This window comes from Rattus rattus, chromosome 14, assembly GCF_011064425.1.
Source record: "Rattus rattus isolate New Zealand chromosome 14, Rrattus_CSIRO_v1, whole genome shotgun sequence".
Classification (NCBI taxonomy): Eukaryota; Metazoa; Chordata; class Mammalia; order Rodentia; family Muridae; genus Rattus; species Rattus rattus.
In genome coordinates this window covers 79,722,374-79,744,909 of record NC_046167.1, presented here as the reverse complement: position 1 = coordinate 79,744,909, position 22,536 = coordinate 79,722,374, and the positions used below count along the sequence as shown (strand labels likewise).

At 42.9% G+C, this 22,536-nt stretch overlaps 2 protein-coding genes across 8 annotated transcripts; one reads left to right on the top strand and one right to left on the bottom strand.

Moving 5' to 3' along the window:
* Positions 1–670: 670 nt before the first annotated feature.
* Hnrnpk (heterogeneous nuclear ribonucleoprotein K) lies at positions 671–12,828 on the bottom strand. Of its 5 annotated transcripts, none has more exons than XM_032885269.1 (17): positions 12,542–12,828; positions 11,811–11,930; positions 9,886–9,970; positions 9,429–9,526; positions 8,627–8,683; positions 7,207–7,250; positions 6,278–6,350; positions 5,624–5,695; positions 5,013–5,126; positions 4,618–4,746; positions 3,946–4,253; positions 3,784–3,838; positions 3,579–3,662; positions 3,354–3,369; positions 3,196–3,278; positions 2,710–2,879; positions 671–1,993 (listed from the first exon to the last, which is right to left on the bottom strand). In XM_032885269.1, the coding sequence occupies exons 3-17, from the start codon at positions 9,941–9,943 to the stop codon at positions 1,960–1,962; spliced, it is 1,395 nt and encodes a 464-aa protein (XP_032741160.1). In that variant the 5' UTR covers positions 9,944–9,970; positions 11,811–11,930; positions 12,542–12,828; the 3' UTR covers positions 671–1,959. The 5 variants fall into 5 exon arrangements, with proteins under 5 accessions (XP_032741160.1, XP_032741163.1, XP_032741164.1 ...); XM_032885271.1 differs by having other exon boundaries at positions 1,476–1,933; XM_032885272.1 differs by lacking the exon at positions 5,624–5,695.
* On the top strand, positions 12,031–19,019 carry Rmi1 (RecQ mediated genome instability 1). Of its 3 annotated transcripts, none has more exons than XM_032885266.1 (3): positions 12,031–12,219; positions 16,277–16,366; positions 16,853–19,019. In XM_032885266.1, exon 3 carries the CDS (start codon positions 16,882–16,884, stop codon positions 18,733–18,735), a length of 1,854 nt encoding a protein of 617 aa, XP_032741157.1. In that variant the 5' UTR covers positions 12,031–12,219; positions 16,277–16,366; positions 16,853–16,881; the 3' UTR covers positions 18,736–19,019. The 3 variants fall into 3 exon arrangements, with proteins under 3 accessions (XP_032741157.1, XP_032741159.1, XP_032741158.1); XM_032885268.1 differs by lacking the exon at positions 12,031–12,219 and adding an exon at positions 14,226–14,804; XM_032885267.1 differs by lacking the exon at positions 12,031–12,219 and having other exon boundaries at positions 14,526–16,366.
* The last annotated feature ends 3,517 nt before the right edge of the window (positions 19,020–22,536 follow it).

Sequence of the window (22,536 nt, the reverse complement as noted above, 5' to 3'; positions counted from 1 at the left end):
GACTTCCTAGTCCTCAGTAGATGAAGTCTATCCTTTTCAATTAATGTCACCAAGGTGTTACAAAATTATGCTAAAAAGCAAATCTAAAAGCACCTTATTGCTTTCAGTGTCTGAGAAAGCATAGAAATGCAGTTCTTAAGGGATACTTCCTTCCAATAGGACTAGCAATTTGTTATTGCCCTTTTGGGAGGTTGTTATTTCACTGACATGCCCAGTTAGGACCTCCCCTTGGATGCAATGCAGAGATAAGCCTTACCCTTCTGAAAAATTATCAATTACCATTTGCAGTAATGGTCCCCAACAAAACTGTCCTTCCACAACCTGAGCACATTACCATTCCCTCTAAAGCCCTTGGGGTACAATACTTAGCATGGGTTAAGACAACAACATGCCCACTCTTAAACCAAACCTAAACACACTATATTCATAACTCCACCTTATTCGGGTTGAAGGTAGGTGATTCTGAGAATACATACGAACCAGCTAATTGTTCACTACTCTCTCCAATACAGAAAATAAATTACACTGGAGGCTAGTGTAATGACTCAAAATGATTTACTACTAATAACAGGTACCACCAGCAGGCTGAGTAACTACTTGAATTTTCTATGTACTTCCCTTAACCAGACTTTCTAAGTGCTGGAAAAACATTTCACACACAAAAAACCCGTAATTTAAGATTACTGTATTTCCTTACAAGAGAAACACTTCAACAAACTTTACATGTATCAACCAACCCCTTTTCAAATTGGGCACACTTCAAGAAAACTAACATCATGAAGTTTTATTTAGATGTGGATTTGGAACTATCAATACAGATGCCAAGTTACTACACAAAACATCCACAGGAACTTTTCCATTTTTTTTGAATCGTTCACAAACATTTCCTACATAATTCAACACACAACAGAGAAATGGTACATCTTTTTTCTTTCATTGTGCATACAATGGAAAAACAAGTATATATATATTTTTACAAAGTTCAACTAACAAGACGCTAGCAGGTTGACAGCTTAAGTCTATAGGTGAGAAATTATCTAACAAAAATAACCAGGATTTATTCAGCATCAGCCACTTCCATAACCAAGTGTTACTCTGGTTAATAAAGCTCATTGCCCACCAGGCTTCTGGCATATACTTCAGATGCTTACTCTTGTAGTATTGCTCCCCACCTCAGTTCTCCACAACTAACAGAAAACTGTTGAAAAGTAGTGGCAAACATTTGCAAAAACAAACAAAATCCCAAGCTTATTATAAGCATGAATATGTGATGGAAATTTATCAAGCCAAGTCTTTCCAACCATTAAGAAATCACCCAAACTGAATTTGCCAATGTGTTTGTCTATATCCAAGAGGTGCACTTATATCCAACAGAGGAGCTGCTGAAAATCAAACTTAGTGTTTAGTTTAGGGGTGGGCTGGAAAATTCAACCACCATTTGAAATTGTCTTAAAAAAAAAAAAGACCACCAAAAATAGATTCACTAAATTTATTTTAAAAATCATAAAACGTTTCTTACAAAAGAGCATTACATTCTGCACACTGCTCCAAACAAATGCCAGGGACATGTGGACTATTACTTTCCTCCCTGTCCCACCCCCCAATGTTACAGTGACCACAAAGCAAGGTGTTCACAATAATTACACGGGGGGAATTTTTAAAACCACCAACAATGAACAAAAAATAAAAGTCACTCACTCTGCTGCTGTTTAAAATTTCAATGTTATTTTTTTTGCATGCCCTCCCCAACCCTGTTTTAGGAACTAAAACATTACATCTGGTGAACACAAGATTTCACTACACCTCAAATGCAGAACACCTATGAAACAGAGGAATGTTGGCTTTTTAAACGAAGCAGATAAAAAAAAAAAGATGCAGGACTCCTTCAGTTCTTCACTAGTCTTAGAAAAACTTTCCAGAATACTGCTTCACACTATAAAAAAGAAAAAATATCTTGCATTAGAATCCTTCAACATCTGCATACTGCTTCACACTATAAAAGAAAAGAAAAAAAAAGTACGAATTAGAATTTTTGTTCAAAACATCTTAATCAACATTAAGACAATTTCAATGATAAATTAAAATGATAAACATGTCCATTACAATTAGAAGAACTTTTAAAGAGCAATAGCAACTATAAATTAAAGCAATGTAAAACTCAAGAAAATGTTAATAGACAGTAGTAGTGCAGGGTTAAGAAAATGAAACTGGAAGCTGTTAATACTTGGTAGAAAAGATAAAGGAGCGTGAGGAAGGTGTGAAATGCTGCGTTTTACAGCACCATCATTGTCTGTCCTGTAGAGGTGGCCTGTGCCATATGGCAGACTGTGATTTGTTGTCATCTTAGTTATCTAAAAACAACAAAATCACTAGTCTTCCACACAGAACTAGGCCAACATCCAATGACTCTTCTACATTTCTACAGGCTCTGTATAATTTATTACAAGTGGTGGTTTTGGCAGCAGTTTTCACCAGAGAAATGAGAAGTTTGCTTGGTTAAGGCTTCTTCCAGCAAGATTAGTATTGAATGTCTTCATTTTAGTAAGAAAACAGAAGAAAATTAAGGCAGAGCTATTAATTAGAATATTTAGAAGTTAGATCCCCAAGTGACGGAAACACCATGGTTTCTAAAAGAAAAATCAATTGGGAAGAAAAGCTTTTAAAGGTTTTAGTACGTATACATGAACACAAAGCTAAGCATCAACTGACCTGTTCTGCAGCAAATACTGTGCGTTCTGTATCTGGTCCTGTGTTCCCGTAATGGTAATGATCCGATCTTCAGATCCTTCTAAAGGTTCATCAATTTTGATAGATGCTCCAGATTCATGACGAATTTGTTTAATCCGCTGACCACCTTTGCCAATAATAGATCCAGCCAACTGAAATGATGTTTAAATACAATGTTTATGATGACTTTAAGGAAATTTTACTCTTTTATCAGTGACGAAAAGTATTTTTTTTAGTAATTTATTTAAAATGGCAATCTTAATTCCTGAACTAAATAAACTTTATGCATTTTAAGAATCCCCATCTTATTTTTATTAATGCCAATAAGTATCATTTGATGTAAGAGTCAACCTCTACCCCCCCCCCCCCGTTAAGTTCTTAAACATTTCAATCCTAAATTGGGAGTCTTTGAATTTACAGAAACAGCAACCAGTAAATAAGTAAATTTGCTGAATTAAAAATACTTACATCTTTGGGAATAGTTACTTGTGTAGTGATAATAGGTCCGCCAAGATCACCGTAAGAGCCACGGCCCCCTGCATAAGAATAATCTGATTTAAATAATGAGCAGCAAGTTCACATAAAAATAAGAATGAAATAATGATTGATTTCACAAAGAAACTTACCATATCCAGAACCACCCTAAAAATAAAAGAAAAAAATTATTTTAATTATTTCTTAGCTATCCTAGATCTTATAAAAAATCAAAGCCCCCCGCCCCCCCACCCATATGCAGTTTATCCAAGAAATAAATTGAATCAAGATATTACAAGGGTAGGAAGGGGAGACCAAGTACTATGGTCAAGCAAGGTAAATTACCGATATATACATTATTAACATTGATACTCAACCTGTGGTTCATAAGCCATTTGCCATTCTGATGGGCTCCATGTGTCAATTGCAGAGTCCCAAGTTTCATCAGCACTGAACCCAACCTGTTACATACAGAAATACCAAATTTAGATGGCTGTGCAAATAATTTCGATTTTAAAAAAAGCTCATTACTATAACCTTGCACAAATGTTTGAATTTAACACTCATGCAGCCCTTTCTTACCATGCCATCATAGCGGTCTCCAGGCCGTCCTCTTCTGTCGTAAGCCATGAGATCTCTGCAAGCCAAACATATTGTAATGTTTACACGATCACATTAAAATCACCCCACCAACTGCTCAGTGCATCCTCTTTTATTAGTGTTAATGTTTGGATAAAAACTTACCCCCCTCTGGGTGGTGGTGGAGGAGGAAGAGGAAGATTCCGAGCTCTGCTGCCACCCCGTCCACCTCGACCAGGTGGTGGTGGTGGAGGTCCTCGACGAGGGCTCATATCATCGTAATCTCTTCTAGAAGGAGGCATGGGACGCCCACCCCGACCAGGAGGCATTCTGTCAAAACCACCTCTTCCCCGCATGGGGAATCCCACAGGTCGTCCTCGGCGGTCATCAAACATCATTGTAAAACCACCATAATCATAGGTTTCATCATAGAAGTTGGGATCATAAGGTTGCGCACGTCCTTTGATGGGAGACTAAAAACAGAAACACAGCACCTTAAAGTCTGAAGAAAAATAGCGCTGGTCTTATCAGTCAACCCACCTCAACCATTATTATCGCAAAAGGTAATAGAGGCGGGGACAGAATGAAGTTAATGATGTAAAATATCGGAGGGGGAATGGGGATGTGGGTGGGAGAGGGAAGGACCATTACCCTAGATAACGCAGTAAGTGGTGGGCAATGTGGCACTATAGGGGCTTTTGTGTAAGGAACAAAAGCACTATATTAAAGGAGGCAGTATAAAACTTGCAGGGAGATGTCAAAATTAATGGTGGGAATACTGCCTTATTTCTGGTAGTTTGATGAAATTGAATGCAAACAAAAATATCCCAAAGATACCTCAGATATAAGGTCAAGGATGATCTTGATGCATTCTACAACCCTATCAGGCTTTCCTCCAATAAGAACAACTCTGTCAGTAGAATGAGGGCAGCATTCCTGGAAAAGCTTGATTGTTGTCTGAGTGTTCTAGAATAGATTTACAAAAAGAGAAAACCCATTGAAGTTAGCACATCAAATAAAAATCAAGGCTTCCTAAATCCAGACACTGAACATAAATACTCCCAATATAGAATGTAGTAAAAACTACATAGGACCTAGAAATTTAACAAAACTTAGTTTTGTTACTTTAAGACCCAAGTAGTGATGAAGGACCCGAGGCAGTAACCCACAAAACCAACTCTGTATGAAAAACTATTGAATCCAGAAGGAACAAACAGAACCAAATTCCTTACTTCTCGAAGTTCTTTGATTTTAGCACCTTTAACACCAATAATTCCTCCGGCCAGACTTTGATGAATCAACAGTCTCAGCTCGCAGTCGAAGTCACTCCCTTTATAATGCTGGTACTGTAGGGGGGATACACAACTTTACTCTCTTGCAAGTGTTTTCCCAACACTGTATCAGCTTATGCTTAAGCACAACGTAATGCACTGTTGCAGTAAGCAACCTGAATTTATATCTCAATAACTTTACCAGTTATGTGCTTATTATCCTCAATAGCCAGGCCCAAAAAGGACAATCTGCACCACCTTAAAAAACTATTTTATTTTCAGGTCCTGCAACACCATACCCACACTGCAGCCATTTAGCATGTCGCTGTTACCACAAAATAATTAACATTCAAATAACACCATAATAAAAATGACTGCAAAGCACTTTGCAAATGTAGTTAATTCCCACTGCAGCATGGAGCAGGGTCAACAGTGAGTTGTAAGACCATTCATATATCTTATTTTTAAGCCTTTTTCTATCGAGATGGGAAAAGCACACTATGTTAAAAAGAAAATCGATCCTATGGGCCAGGCTCCATACTTCAGTGGGGTTCAATGGCACTATGACATACATTTAAGCATTCCACAGCATCAGATTCGAGCGGGAGCTGGCTGGTTGCAGTGGGTGATGGCAACTGCAGGCCCTGAAAGTAGAAAAATAAGAATAATAGGTTAAGTGTCTAGCGTGATCAGGCTATTGTCGCATATATTGGTAAAGCTACTACAACATATTTTAAAGTCTATGTTAACACAAAACAGCTTATTCAATAGTAAAATCCTTTCTCCATACACCCAGTACACGGTAAGACTCAATGTCAGTAAAGAGAATGAGCCAAACAGCAGCACTCAGAGAGCCACTGCTTCCTCCTGTCTGTAGAAACACTGACTCCTGGAGCTGCAACTGCCCTGAGATGGAAGTAACCTGGAACTGAACCATAAACAGACTTCCCACTAAAAGTAAAACCTTAATCTTCCCTCACTAGATCTAAATCGCCCTCTCCCTTCCTTAAACATTAAACACTCTAAAACCAAGGCCTTTAAAATACATGCTAAATCACAAAGGATCAAATAGCTCCTATTTACTGCTCCAGGAATGGCCAGCCTACAAATTTTTAAGATAAATATACATTATGCTGCCACAAAATCATCCCCCCCATCCCAGTTCACCCCAATAACCTCAAACACTATCCCTCATCTTGCCAAAATTTTTTAAAAAAGAAACCTACCTCTTCCAAAGTAGGGATGATTTTCTTCAGAATTTCTCCAATCGTCTCAATATCAGCACTGATACTCAGTATGCTGCCAAATATTAAATATCACATAATACAAAAAATTGGAAAAGAAAAATGAGTTTTGTCATCAGTAGTCATACAAACTTTTAGAGAAGTAACATCATAATTACTTTATAGTCCCCATTTAAGGTAACCTATTTATGAATTTTACACATGCATTTTATTTTATGCCCAATACAGACATAACATTATTAGGAGACTTTGAGAGAGACAGAGAGAATGGGCTGCTGGAAGGGCTCAGATTAAGTGGCAATAATCGACCAGAATTGAAGCAGAGTTGAATTCTCATGTTCCCCGCCACCAAGTTAAGGACACCCTCGCTGTTATGGTAATACTGGCACACCTTCTCTTGGGTAAACTGGGGGAATATGCAAGTGGTGAACATTGTATCTGGAGTAAGGTTATGGATACCAGTTAGAAATTAGACTACTTAATGGGCTCTGCAAGAAAACAAATACAAATGCAGGACAAAACAAAGACAGTACAAATGAGAAGTGAAGGAAAGTGAACCAGTTAGCGTTTCATCAGAAAAAATTATGAACAGACAATGTTGGGAAGCAAGGTGGGCCACAAAGACAGAGCGAGAGACTATTTGGGTAACAGTTTGATTTACAATGCAGCAAATATGCAACACTTGAAGCTGTGCTCCTTCCATTGAAATAAATAAAATTAGTGGATCGTTTGGGTGGGCAACTCACGGTAAAAGTTCAGTGACAAAAGGACTTAATGGGGAAAATAAGACAGAAACTTGAAAAACAATACACCGTCTAAAGGGGATACTATTTAATTATATAAAAGGCAGGTAATAAAATACATTTCTCTCTTTCTAATCAGGCAGTGAGGCATAAACTGTTGGGACATACCGCTCGGGGCCACTGCTGTCTGGGACTGAAACACTGGCATTGTACTGCATTGGTCATTGGCGTTCGTGGATGTTGGCATTGGGCATGGGCATTCAATCAGAAGTTGTCAAGTATTGTACCCGTTTGGCAACGAGCACATTTTTGGGCATAGCCAACCAGGGTTTTCACATGGGCGTTCAGGGGCGGATGGGCCAACGTCATGGTGGGCAACGCAGGGGTAAGTCGATCCAGTACATGGGCAACGGAGATATATGGCCAAAAAAACAAGGAGAGGGAAAAGGGGGAAAAGCAATAAATTTTAATTTAATACAAACTATACTCATACTCTCAATGAAACAAGCTTAAGTTGTTCTGAAGACTAACACAATAATGGACTTCTCTATACCTGACCGTGGCTTAACATTTAAGGACCTTAAATGATGGTTCTAGTTTTGTTTTGTTTTGTTTTTTATGTTTCAGTAGCAGGCTGGCTCGTGAGGGTAGACACAAAACCTGTCATGACTCAAAAGTTTACTGAAATTCTTGAGGAAAATGGGGAAACAACCCAGATAATTATACAGAACATCTGGATTAAGAGGAAAGAGGTTCAAAGACAAAACAAAAATTCCCACACCAAACCCCAAACTAGTAAGACTGATTTGGTTCCACGAAGTGTAAAACACATTCCTGTATTTTATAAGCAGATTTGCAAAAATTACAACAAAATCTAAAGTTTATAGCAATCAAGAGAAACACAAAGATCTGTTACCGAGAGAAATGAAATACTGTTAGGTACTCAAAGTTATTTGCCTCAGTTTCACCAAGATAAACATTAAGAAATGTGTATAGTATGAGGGGAAAAAAAACAGACAAATTTTGGTGTAGTCAAGTTCTAGAAGTACACACACACTCCTGGTGCTGCCAACATTAAATGTGTCTAATCACAAGAGTCAACCCACTATAAATTATGAAGACTCAAATCCTAGGCAAACAGTTTTGATTGCCAAGATTAATCTATTCATTACCCATATTTAAAAATCAGTCAACATTAGCTTCATGTTGCAAACTGTGGAACAGATGATTTTTTTAAAGGAAATAAAGTTTTTAATCAGCCATCTTCAACGGCTTTCAGAAATGTCTGAATCCCTCTTACATATACACAAGAGGAATGGTACAATTAAGGGTTTTACACTTTGTCTCTATCCCTAATTAAGATGTTTTATCTTATTTGAAGTGAATTAATTTGAAGGGTCTTATTAAAATATGAAAAGATTTAATTATGTATGTTCCACCTTAATCAGGGTTTTAAGAAAGCAGAAGTCATCCATATAACCATTAATTATTACGAATGGTTTGCAGCTAGTCAGTGAGTTCTAAGTTGTGAGCCTTTCAATTCTAGAAACATACAATGAATTTGCTCTGTCAGTAGTTTAATACTTACGTCTGTACGGAGAGCCTTAATATTCTTGCCTCCTTTTCCAATCACTGCCCCAGCATTCTGGAATGGATAAAAAAAATTATTTTGCATTTAGAAAATTAGCATCTTAAACTACATTTTTAATAGTTTGCATAGCACTGAAAAGCTTGAGAACTATCAAGATGAATAGTTTTACAACAGGTCTTTGGAATATTTAGTAGAACACCAGGCACGGATAAAGTATAGATTATAAGTGCCTTCTTATAAAAACAAATAGAGGGGTTGGGGATTTAGCTCAGTGGTAAAGCGCTTGCCTAGCAAGCGCAAGGCCCTAGGTTTGGTCCCCAGCTCCGAGAGGAAAAAAAAAACCACACACACACAAATAGAATATAAGCAGCAACTACTTTTATATTACGACTTGAACAGAGTGATAGGGTAAAATTAAATAAACTAGCTTCGGGAAATAAAATGCAGCCAACACCTAAAATCTGGTATGTCTACAGTCACTCCACTCCTTTTCTAGTTTACGTGAGGGGACCCCGGTAATAGGGCTTTCACCATCACAAATTCAGCACTACCTGCAGTTTTGAAGCCTGCTTATCATCATCAAGAACCACAGCAACTAAATGTGACAGTGCACCCCATACTCCCTGAACTCAAAGGCAGACAGAGGATCAAGAGCTCAAAACAAACGAACCCATGGAAAACGCTTATGTATAAAGCTATGAAAGCTTTCCAGAGTCAAAACAGAGCTCAAAGTGAAAAAAAAAAAATCATTTCTATTTGTCCACTAATTTCCAAAATTTAGAGGAAAAAAAGCTTATACCTTGCTCTGAAGCAAAATGCGCAATTCAACCATCTCATCAGTATTTCTAGATCTTTTAAAGGCTTGTTCTTCTTCCATATCTTCTGCAGGGCGTTTACCTAGAAATTAAAGTTTAAATTTTAAGTTACCCAAGAATTTAAATCCCCAAGAAGAGGTAGCTGAAACCACGTTTTTAAGTCCCTGTCTTTGTCTTCTTCCTTCCTAACATCAAAGACCTTATTTTAATAAATATATTAAAGGATTAAAAATGGTGGGTGGAAAAAATTGTACTGGTTTCTAACCCGTACAAGAAAAGGTTACTTCTTTTCATAAAAACGAAGATGTAACATACAAACTCGAGACTACAGAATTAAAATCTATGTAAGAGGTAAACAGAACATACCAAACGTCGTGATATTGATGGTGAAAGTAACGGAACAGAAAATATACAATTGATTAAATTAAAGTATCTCCTCACCAAATTCACCATTGGTTTCGGTGTTAGGGAAGGTTTCTTCTGGCTGTTCGGTCTCCATTTTCTTGAACTAAATGGATCCACCAATCTGTTAAAAAATAAAAGAAGCTAGCTTGTATATTTGGCTTATCAGAAAGCAAAGACTATTTTGTTTACAATTTTTTTAAAAAACTATACAAATTGAGAGACAGGTGTAATAGATTCCTTTTAGACTATTCAGACTGTCTCAATGAAACAAAAGTCTAACCACTTCCACCACCAAAACCTCCCCCCCCAAGGAAATAAAACATCAGTAATTCTGTCCTCAGCAACTTGCTTCATTTCATTACAACGGAAAAGCCAGCCGACTTAAAATTTTGTTCACAAGACTAATTCTTGAAAAGACCAAGTCTTATCACAAAGTTAGTGTTATAGTAGGACTAGTAGTTACTTGTGCCCCCACCCCTGTCGTGACTGACAACACTAATCAATTAAATCTGCCAACCTCACAAAACCTAACGGCAAATACAAACTACATTAAACTTTCACACAGAGAAATCTAAAATTCTGATTAAGGCACCAAATTGATATTACTACCACAGTTATCTGCAAAGCCACGGAGCCTTTCTTTAACCACCAGCACCACTATTTTAAGTGATGTTAGAAAGGCTGCCTCCCAACAATTTCGCCTCTTATTCAACTCTCCAAGACTGCAACCAAAGGGCTACAACTGGTCCGGTCAACTTGTGGTCCTACCAAACCAAGGACTAGCACAGAATATCACGGGTATCGCATTTATGACTTCTCCTATTCCAAAACGCCGGCTGCAAGTGTCTGTCACCCTGACGGCGACTTGAAACGCCGAGCCCGGTTACTTTGCTCAAGCTCCAGCTGCGAGGGCAAAGTGGTTCAGGCAAATGAGCACCACGGTCTACACAAGATAGTCGAGCCCTCGCCCTGTAGCCGCGGTCCCCGAAACCCGCTAGCACTAACAGGTCCGCCGAGCGACAGACAGCACGCGTCGTCCTCCCGCCCACGGCCCGGCCCCACGAAGCGCCCCGCTACCGTCGCCGAGCGGCGCGCCGAGGCTCTCCTCACCCGGATCCGACAGGAAATGGCGGCCCGCGTAATGGCGACTACGTGCGACTAGGCGGAGTCGCGCGAGACCCCCCTCCCCCACCCAGCACGCGGGCTCGCGAGCGCCCGTCCCCCGCACCTCCCCCACTGCCGGAGACAAAGCAGCCGCGGGAGCCGCGGCCGCCCCATCGGCCCCGCCGCGCAGCACCCCCACCGGGGGGAGGGAGGCCCACGCTGTGGAGGGACAAAGAGGGCGGCGGGGGCGCCGCGGCGCACGACACCCGCGAGCCCACCGGCCGGCCCGGCGCTCCCTCCACACTGGGCGCCCCCGTCCTAAGCCCACAGGCCTTTCCCCACGGGCCCCTGACACCATCTAGCCCCAGCACGCCAACTGCAGAGGCACGCTCGGGGAAATGGCGGCGGTGGGGGAGGGGAGCCCGGGCAACGTTCCCCGGCCGGCCATGACCGGCCCGAGCGCCCCCACGACAGCCGACTAGGGGTCCGGCCCCGCTCCCGCAAGCGCGGCTCGCCCGGCCTTGCTCACCGCGCGAGTCCGCCGTTGCCTCCCGGCCGCGCCGCCTCCGACGGTCGGTCACTGCTAGACAGAGAACGAGGACAAACCCCCTCCCACCTCAGCGTCGCGCCCCATTGGCTGCCCAGGCTTCGGCGGTGGTGCGAGGGCGAAGCGATTGGCCCAAGGCCGCGTCAATTACGGCGCCGAGAACCCCGCCTTCCGCCGGCGACTCCCTTTGGGCTGTAAGGCCGCGGGCCTGAGAAAACCCGGGTGTGGGGAGAGCCTGAGCCGCCATCCCGGGGCGCCAACCCGCTCCCGGGACTCGCCACCCCGAAGCCCCAATCGCCCCGATACCTACAGGCCGCAATCGAGTGGGAGACGAGCACGACGGCGACGTCTGTGCAGCGGAGAAGCAGAGGATAATGGCGTCTGCAGCGCTGTCGCCTGGAGCGCCCTCCTCCTTTCTCGTTCGCGCACTCTGTAGTGAGGGGGAGGGGAAGTGACAATCCTCTCGCGAGACTTGGGCGGGCTGCTCACGTGTGCGGGGAAAGGGGGCGGCCGCGGGGGGATTTTCGAGCCCCGAGGGAGTTGGGCGGGGGCTGGAGGAGGAGGAGGAGGGACGCCCGTGCGCGGCGGATTGGGCGGGAAGAAGTGAAAAGAGAGGGGAAGAGAAAACCCTAGGAGCAGGAAAGGGAGAGCACCGGGCGGCGCGCGGCCCCGGGATCACGCTACTGCCGCTGTCGTGCGAGGCGAGGCGGCAAGGCCAGGTCGGTGCTCGGCCCGGGTTCCACCGCTGACCGTCGGGTCTCGCTCGATCCCCCCCTCCCTCCCCGCGCTGCGGGCTCTGCGCCCCTCCGCGGCGCCCGGGAAACCCGCTTCGCTAACGGCTCGCCCGGCGGGGAGGGCGGGGGGAGGTCTGGAAGCGGCGCCCCTCAGCTCCAACTCTGAGGGGGCCCGAACGCACTTCCGTGTTGGGCCGAGCGTCCGGGCAGCCGCGCTCCTCCCGGGAAAGCTCGCGCACGCAGGCTGCCCCTCCGCGGCCGGCCCACCGGGGGAAGGGTCACTGTGGGCGCTCCCCTCCCTACTCACCCTCACGGCGGTCTTCCAACGGCCCCAAAGTCTTGCTGAAGTGTCAAGATGTTCGTCTGTGGAAGCGGTCTCCAGTCAGGGAGGCGTTTGTGCGAGTGCACCCCGTCCTACCCTTCCCTTGAATAATCCCAAAACACGTACAGCTGCACCCTTTTAAATAGCTCTGCCATCTCGCAGTTGAGCCATTCTTTACCTAGCTGGCAGAGGAGACTGGGGACTCGGTGAGGCACAAAGTGAGGATGGTCTTGCTTTGAGGCAACTTAAGGCATCCCCAACTGTCTCCGGGTTTATTATATAGATCTCCTGTCCCCGCCTCTCAAATGCTGGCATCGAAGGGGTGTGTCCCCACTCCTGGCTCAAGTTTTAATACCTTGGGTTCTTGAGATGGGGTCTCACAAGATCCTCTACCTCCCAGGGCCCAGATTAAAGGCGATCACAACCATGGCCAGCTAAATTAGTATTTCTATTACATTTTCCCGCCTCGAGGCAGTTTCTCTGCGTAGCCCTGGCTGGCTTGGAACTCAGAGATCCGCCTGCCTCTGCCTTCGCACCGCGTCCACCGCAGCCACCACAACCCGGCTAAAAACTTTTTTTTTCTTTTTAGTTAAGGGGAAGCTGGAATCTGAAGGAAACTGTTCAGCAGTTTTCTTGACTAGACTCTGGGGAGAGATTGCTTCCTCTAGATTGCGTGGCGGGACTGTTCTTGCCCCCAGCTACACCCGTTTGTTTTCCTCTCTCTCACTTAGTAGGTTTTCTCTTTGAGTAATCAAAGTCTGTCTTTTTGCCATCCTTCATTTTCTATTTAGAGTTGGAAGTTTTCATTATTAAAAACCCAGGCTATCTATCTCACTGGCATAGCCCTTAGAGTGTGGAGGCCCCAGACTAGGGTGGCACAACAAAGCCGTGACAGTTTGCTGCATTTAGTGGTTCTGGCTACGCCGAGAGTTAATGGTTAAATGGTATAGTCCAATGTTTTAGTGTCAATTCGGATCCGGTATTACTTAGCTGTGGGATTTATTATCATTTTCCAATAGCTGGCTGGGATAATATTTAAAACACTATAGGCACCATATCCTGAGTTCTCTCCTGTTTGCCACTTTAACAATTTAATGCTTATTACAGTACTTTGAGTAAGTTGTGGTTGTTTTATGTATGAGGGAGTTTTTTGAAAAGTAGAGTAAACTATGGTGGTTCTTGCCTTTAATTGAAGCAGCTGGGAGGTGGAGACATGTGAATCTGAGAGTTCCAGGTCAGCCAGAGCTACATAGTAAAATGGTCTCAAGAAGCAAACACACTGACTAAGGTCAGAGAGCAGGCAGGGGAGATGGATCACTGGGTAGAGGTGTTAGCTGCCAAGGCCGCTCCTGATGATGTAAATTTCATCTCTAGAATGGAGGAAGAGAACTGACTCTCAAGTTGAACTCTTGTACTGTTCTTTTTTTTTTTTTTTCGGAGCTGGGGACCGAACCCAGGGCCTTGCGCTTCGAGGCAAGCGGCTCTACCACTAAGCTAAATCCCCAACCCCTCAAGTTGAACTCTTAAACTCCACACATGCATATATAAGGAAAAATATTGAGGATAAAAACCATATCCAAGGTGACAGAAACAGAGCTGGGTTATACACTCCTAAATGGAATTGTCTCCTTATTTTGTTTTTATTTTTTTTTCCCTCAAGACAGGGCTTCTCTGTGTATCCCTGGCTGGAGCTCCCACTGTAGACCCAGGCTGTCCTCAATCTCCGCTTCGATTGCCTCTGCCTCCAAGTACTGGGATAAAGAAGTGTGCTGCTGCTGGCCAGTCCAGCTTCATGATCACTTACGTCAGTGCTAATACATCACTTTTTACCTCTGACTTTCTTTTTGGATTACCTTCCAAGAATCCTGAAGTTATCTTGGTGTCTTTAACAAGTTAAAAATAGGTGTTTTTTTCTTTTTTTTAACATATTGGATGTGTGACTGTGCACACATGGCTATACAAGCAGCCAACCTTGTGGAGTTGGTTCTCTCCTCTACCCATTGGACCATAGGAGTGGACTCATTTATTACGTTTGGTGGCAGGACCTTTACCCTAAGCCATCTTCCTGGCCCAACTTAATTTTTAGAAGAAAATAGAAACATAAAATGGATATAAATATTTGTTACTGATTTAAGATCTCACCTATTGATTGAACATCACATACAATATCTAGGGATAGTAGTCTATTAAAAAAATTTGAATCTGATTGAAAATTAATCATGGAGTCAAGTATGCCTAAACCTTAGTGGTAAGTAGTAGAATTTTCCTGCTTTGTTCTGTTTTATTCTTAGTAGTTTTTAGAATGTAGATAATGTATTATTAGCAAAATCTATCAGGTACAAAAGTTAATAAAAGTATTTTTTCTTACCGTAAAATTGGTGAGGACTAAGTTTTGTAATTTTATATGTCGCTATTATGCTAAGGAAATACTAATATATTTTCATGTCATTGAACAGTTCCTAAAAAAACGTTAGAGCTGGGTGTGATAGTATATTCCTTTAATCTCAGAACTTGGAAGGCAGGCCCAGGTAGATCTTTGAGTGTAGACCAGTCTGATCTACATAGCGAGTTCCAAAGCCGCGGAACAGAAAGGCCCTGTCTCAACAAAATAAAACTTCAAGATCCGGAGGGATGGTTCCCGGGCTAACAACATACACTGCTCTTCCAGAGGGTGGGAGTAACTCACAGCAGTGTGTAACTCCCAATTGCAGGAGTCCTGATGCCCTAACTCCTTGAGCACCTGCTCTCATATATGTATCTCTCCCTCTCCCACATATACCCCACACCACCCCCACACAGACACACTTAAAAAAATCTTTGAAGATTACGCAGCCTTCTATTTCATGAACATAATGTACATTTTTGCTTGATAACATTCAAAGCCCTTGTCAGATAAATATTCTGATGTCTTTTTTCTCTTCCCTTCTCCCTCTCCCCTTTCCTCCTCAATCCTAGAGATTGTGTCCAAGGCCACAGATACACCTTGTTTTTGTCTTTCCAATCTTTTAATATTGGTTCTGGAAAGTAAAGGATGGTGTTAACGAGGTACAAACTTGATGTTCAGTTTAAAAGACCTCCTTTCCCAAGTTGCTTTTCTTGTACTGGGAACTGTTAGATGTCCATAAGCAAACAGGAAATTATGTGTCCTAGCTAACCCTTCCTTCAGAGCTGTCCCTTTCTGCTGTGACTGTGGTAATGCAGTTCTAGAGGGAGAAGGTACGCCAAACCAAGAGCAAGTGGGCTCCCAGGCTACACTGTTTCCTATGCTTGCCTTCCCCAAGCTGGCTGGGCAGGTAAGGACACCTGCCGCCAAGCCTGACACCATAGTTTTGATCCCTAGAACCCACCTGTTAGAAAGAGAACCAAGTTGTACCATGGTATACATCACTGCTTCTGAAAAAAATAAAATGGTCGCCTGGCACCAGAGTTTCCTCTGACCTGCTCTGTCACACACTGCATTAATTACCTTAGTTACCTTCTAGCTGAACTGTAACCCTGGGTGTCCTGGGACCAGCTCTGTAAATCAGGCTGCCTCTGCCTTCCTGGAGCTGGGTGTATGCCACCACCGCCCAGCTAAACTTCCATTTTAGCCTATACTGTTTTCATTTTAGCTTTACTGTTCCCAGAACCACACCATCTTACTCTTGCATTCATGGGACTAGGCCAGTGATTTTCTGTGGCGTCATTTTAGATCCTCACTGCTGATGTCTTACGTTTCAGAGTCATTTCTCTGCAGAAGAGGCTTTGAGTACTGTACTGACCATCCAGCGTGAAATCCGGTCATTAGATCTTAGGCTGTCCTGCTAAGTGGTAAGTTTTCTTCTGGACATGTTAAGATTTATTTAAAGTGTATCTCTTCAGTACTTTCCTCTCTGGAAGGAACAGATATATTTCACACACACATATATATTTATTAGTATATTAGTATTTTGCTGTGGCTTTGTTATACTGAGAAAATCAGATTTAAGCATACCTGACAACACAGTTGAGAATATTTAGGTAAACAAGTAAGACTTCTGTCAGCCCAGAGTGAGGGGGCCAACTATAGTCATATAAATTTTAATAGAGTTAAAATACAAAGTTAATTATAGATTTCAAAAGGAACTAGTGGATATTATGTAAAATATAAATGAATAGAACCCGATCATTATTAATAGCCCAGTATCTTTCAGAGGTCTGACATTTACACTTTATCATGCACATCAATCTTTCTGTAGGCCTGTAAGGCAGATGGCAGTGCTGCTCGAACTGCTGAGTTAGAGAAGTTAAAGAAGTCTCTTTTCTTCTTGTTTTCAGGTGGATGTGGATGCTCCTATTTAAAAGAAATGAGTGTAGCTAGTGCTGTATTAAGAGTCGAAACCTGGCTTTTGGCAACATGGCATATTAAAGTGCCTCTGATGTGGCTGGAAGCTTGTGTTAACTGGATCCAAGAAGAAAATAATAGTGCTAACTTGAGTCAGGCACAAATAAATAAGCAAGTGTTAGAGCAATGGCTTCTTACTGACCTGAGAGACCTGGAACATCCTCTCTTACCTGATGACATTTTAGAAATTCCAAAGGGAGAACTGAATGGGTTTTATGCTCTACAGATCAATTCCTTGGTTGATGTAAGTCAGCCTGCGTATTCCCAGATACAAAAGCTGAGAGGAAAGAGTACAACCAATGATCTAGTGTCAGCGGAAACACAGACGGCCCCAGAGCCATGGCAAGTAAGGCCTTCGAGGATGCTGATGCTGCAGCTCACTGACGGTGTCACACAAGTCCAGGGAATGGAATACCAGTCTATTCCAGCTCTCCACAGTGCTCTTCCTCCAGGTACAAAGATCCTAGTTCATGGGCACATTTTGTTCCGTCTTGGTGTTCTCTTACTGAAAGCAGAAAATGTGAAGGTGCTAGGAGGAGAGGTAGATGGTCTTGCAGAAGAATATGCCCAAGAAAAAGTACTTGCAAGATTAATTGGAGAACCTGACCCTACAGCTTCAGTCATTCCAAATAATTCCAATCCCAGCGCGCCCAGAGTTTCAGGGGGTTTAGATGCTGCTTTGGGGCCTTCAGACGAAGAACTCTTGGCAAGTCTTGATGAAAGTGAAGAGCCTGCAGCAAGTGATGAAGTGACTGTGGGAAGACTCAGCTTCAGCACAGGCCCTTCCTCAAATACTACCCCAACAGATCAGACTGGTTTTGAGCCAGGATGTAATATTTCTTCAAGGCCAAAGGAGAAACTACCAAACCAGCCTGTGCATTTCACTGATGGAGAATTTGATGACTTTTCCCTGGAAGAGGCCTTGCTTTTGGAAGAAACGGTCCAGAAAGAGCAGATGGAAGCAAAAGCGTCACAGCCACTGAGTTTGAGGGAGAGCGTGGGTAAACGTGTGGAGGAGGCCTTCTCACCTAGACCTGGGGGTCTGAACCACACAGCCTCGACTCATAAACAAGGAAACGGCCACTTCAGTGAGAAAACATCTGAACAGATGATCCATGAAGTCACACTTTTTGACTGTTCATCTACTAGACACCATCGTAAGAGACTCTTAGCTCATGATTTTACAAAAGACAGTAAGATTTCAGAAGTAGATGACGTAGCACAACAAACCACCAACAGTTCAGATATACATTGCTTAAGTAATAAAACGTTAAACAGGAAGCCGGACCTATCAGAGAAGAGTTCACAAAGTTCTAAAGGAAATGGCCACCCTTTCCAGACTTGTTCTTCAAGATCATTTGAGAATAATACTAACCTATCTATTGGCATGGACTTACACTGTCCACCCTTTATCTATTTGTCTGTTCTAATGGCCAGAAAGCCAAAGGAAGTTACCACTGTGAAAGTCAAAGCATTTATTGTCACTTTAACTGGAAATCTCTCAAGTTCCGGTGGCTTTTGGTGTGTGACTGCAAAGGTTTCTGATGGTACTGCATATCTAGATGTAGATTTTATAGATGAAATACTTACCAGTATGATAGGGTATTCAGTACCAGAAATGAAACAGTTAAAAAAGGACCCTCTTAAATATAAAAAATTCCTAGAAGGGTTACAAAAATGCCAGCGAGATCTGATAGATTTGTGTTGCCTAATGACTATTTCATATGATCCTTCTTCATGTAAAGGCATGGTACTGGAATTGCAAGATGTTGGTGTGGAACACCTTGAGAACCTAAAGAAGCGGTTGAATAAATAATTTGCCAGAATACTATTGGAGCACACTTTTAAAACAGACAAATATTTGGAATCAAATTTGTTTGTTCTCAATTTTGGAATTCTGTAAAAGAAAAAGCTTCAGAGCTTAAAAATGGCTGAGGCAGCTCAGTGGTGGTTTCTGCCAGGTGTGGTGACCTGAGTTTGATCTCCTGGTCCCTTGAGGCAAAAGGAGAGACCCAGCTTCCAGAATCTGTTGTTAGTCCTCTACACAGGTAGCATAGGACACACACAGTCGGTAAATGATGTTTAAAAATAAAGATATTTGGGGTTGGGGATTTAGCTCAGTGGTAGAGCGCTTGCCTAGGAAGCGCAAGGCCCTGGGTTCGGTCCCCAGCTCCGAAAAAAAATAAATAAATAAAGATATTTAATCAAAAATGTATGTGTAAGAACTTTTTTGTTTGGTGATACTGGTTCAGGGTCTTGTAATGCTAGCTTCTACCATAGTCACATCTCTAGACCCTTGGGATGTTTGTTTGTTTGCTTTGTTTATTTTGTTTTCCCTCCCTGGAAACCGGATCTCATACACTCAAGCTGTCTTGTATAGCTGAAAGTGACCTTGAGTTTCTGGTCTCTTGCCTCTACCTCCCAAGTGCCAGGATTAGGGTTGTGCATTTTCCCATGGTAGTCTACCAACTGAGCTACGTCCCCAGTTCTTGTTGAAGGATTTTACTGTCCTGCTGACACTGGGAAACTTGTTTTCCACTTGTCCCCGGATAAACCTATAACTGATAAAGAATTGTGATGGGCTGACAGCAGTTTGTTGGGTAAAAAGGTGCTTGCTGCTGACCCTGGCAACCTGATTCTATTCTTGATACCACATGCTGGAAAGAAGACCATCTCACACAAGATGTCCTCTGATTTCTGTATGCATGCCATAGCATGTGTGTGCTCCCTCCCATGCATACATGTACACATGATGAAATACAATTTGATGAAGAATTGATGTTCCCCAATGGAATATTATTGAAAGTTAGAGATTGAAAATGAGTAATTTTACCTCTAATAGGTTGAATATTTAAAAAGTTTGTACTTGATTTAGATGTCTCACGTTTACCGTCTGTGTATAGGTCAGAGACCAGCCTGTGAGACTTGGTTTTCTCCTACCATGTGGATTCTTGAGGTAAAATCATCAGGCTTAGTTACTGGCCCTTGGCTTTTGATATGGTATCGATACGTTTCCATGATCCTTTGAGTTGGCTTTGCATATAAGTTATTTAATTGTGTTATTGTTTTAAAGAGACTTCGTTCTTTTCTTTTGCTGTACTAGGTTATGTTTGGGAGATGTATTTCTTAAATATTAAGTGTGTTTGTGTGTGTAGAGGTTTCTTAATGGTTATGAGCTGATTGCTGCCTTTCCAGAGAGTCCAAGTTTGTTCCCAGAGATGGGCTACTGAGCTGCCAGTCACTCCATCTCCAGGAGATTTGATATTCCTGGTTTCCCCAGTGTGGCTATATGCACATGTACAGGTGCGTGTGTACACACACACACACACACACACACACACACACACACAAAAGATATTGAGGCATGGTTTCTCTGTAGTCCTGGCTGCCCTAGAACTTGCTCTGTAGACCAGGCTGGCCTCAAACTCAAAGAGATCTGACTGCTTCTCCCTCCTGAGTGCTGGGTTAGAGAAAGAGAGAGGGAGGGAGGGAGGGCAGGTGGGCTGGTGAGCATGGTGGTGGAGGCAAGAGGATTAAAGTTACTCTTGGCTACATAGAAGCCCGCTTGGCCCACGTGAAATTTTATGAAAAGATGTTAAAAAGTGAAAAAGCAGTTCAAAGCACAAGAGTACAGATACATGCATTTTTTTTTCTTTTTTTTTGGAGCTGGGGACCGAACCCAGGGCCTTGCGCTCGCTAGGCAAGCGCTCTACCGCTGAGCTAAATCCCCAACCCCTTCGATACATGCATTTTTAACACCCGTGTCTACCATGCGTGTGTAGATAGATGCCCACAGAGGGCAGAGAAGAGTCCGTCAAATAACCTGGAGCTGGAGTTGTAGAGTGTGTAAGCTGCCCACCATGGGTACTTGGAGCTAAAATGTAGTCCTCTGGAAGAGCAGCAAATGCTCCTAACCACTGAGCCATCTCTCCAGCCCCATGATGTACTGGCTGGTCTTGTGTGTTAACTCGACACAAAGACCAGCTCATTGTGGCTGGTGCCAGCCCTGGGCTGGTAGTCCTGGGTTCTGTGTGAGAGCAGACCACAAGGAGCAAGCCCGTAAGCTGCGTCCTTCCGTGGCCTCTGCGTCAGTCTCTGACTCCAGGCTACAGTCCTGCTTGAGTCCCTGCGCTGACATCCTCCAGTAATGGACTATGATCTGGAAGTGTAAGCCAGGTAAACCCTTTGTCCATTAGATGCTTTGGTCATGGTGTTTTGTCACAGCAGTAGAAGCCCCGTATTCGAGGGTAGCCTTGGTTATGAGATCTAAGTGTGTGGGTGACATTCTGTTTTTAAAACCTTTGAGAGTGGTGCTTAATAGTTTGTTCTTATTTCTTTCTATTGCATCGCCCATGTATTGTACCAACCTATCGTTCTATATTCATTTCTGGTGTTTGTACTGCAGTTCCTTCAAGGAATAAAACATGTTACAAAAGAGATTCATTACACTGGATTATACTGTGTTGGCAGGGTAGTCCATCAGTGGCCATCTGCACACTGGGAGGTTAAGACCCTGGCTCGGTCCATGAGGCCCCACTTTCCCATCTGATATCAGAAAGGATTCTAGAAGAACTGCTGGTCTTCATGTTGGAAGGCTGGGTTTCTGTGTTAGCAGGAGTGGTGGTAGCAGCAGGATGTGGAAGTGGGAGGGGGAAGCAGCCTCAGAATACTGTGTACCTGAGCTGCTCATCTGGGGGAGGGGCTTCCCTCAGCCCTCCAGGAAGCTCGCTCCCACAGACACACCCAAAGCGGTGTCTATTTGATTCCAGAGCCAAGTAGTTGGCAACAAGATTATCTTGCTTTGCTTCTGAGTCTAATCTGGTCTGGATTATGCTCAGTGGTTTACTAATAGCTATTTTTTTTTTTGTCAAACCATTATAATGTTGTAAGAATAATTTTTTTAATTAAAGAAATCCCCTTACTATATATTTGACCACATTTCCCAATCCCCAGCTCCTCTCAGATCCTACCTCTCTGCTCATTCACTTTATTTAATTTTTAAAAGGTCAAAATAAAAAATAAGGGCTGGAGAGATGGTTCAGTGGTTAAGAGCACTGTCTGCTCTTCCAGAGGTCCTGAGTTCAAATCCCAGCAGCCACATGGTGGTGGCTCACAACCGTCTGTAAAGGGATCTGATGTCTTGGTGTGTCTTAACTACAGTGTATTCATATATAATAAAAAATACTAAAATACCAAGCAATAAGAAAACAACACACACCAAAACAAAACTAAACAAAAAAACAACAAAAAAAACCCCACGGTGTCCAATTCGTTTTGATCAACAACTGGGCATGGAGCCTTCCCTGGAGTGTGTTTGATACACTCAGGGATACTCAGCTGGACAGACTGATTTTCCTTTCCAGCAGGTACCAATTGCTAATAGCTTCTTGGTGAGTGTGGGACTTTGTGTCCATTTTCCCTTCTGGGTTCTGGAACTGTGTCTGGTTTGAACTTGTTCATGTCTTGTGTGCCCTGCCCCAGTCTGTGAGTTCAAACATGATCAGCCCTGACTGTCTGGAATACATTTCCTAGGAGTCCCCCATCACCTCTGGCCCCTACACTCCCCCTGACTCCTGTTTTCTCTTCGTTTACCTTTCACATCAGGCCCTAGCCCCCT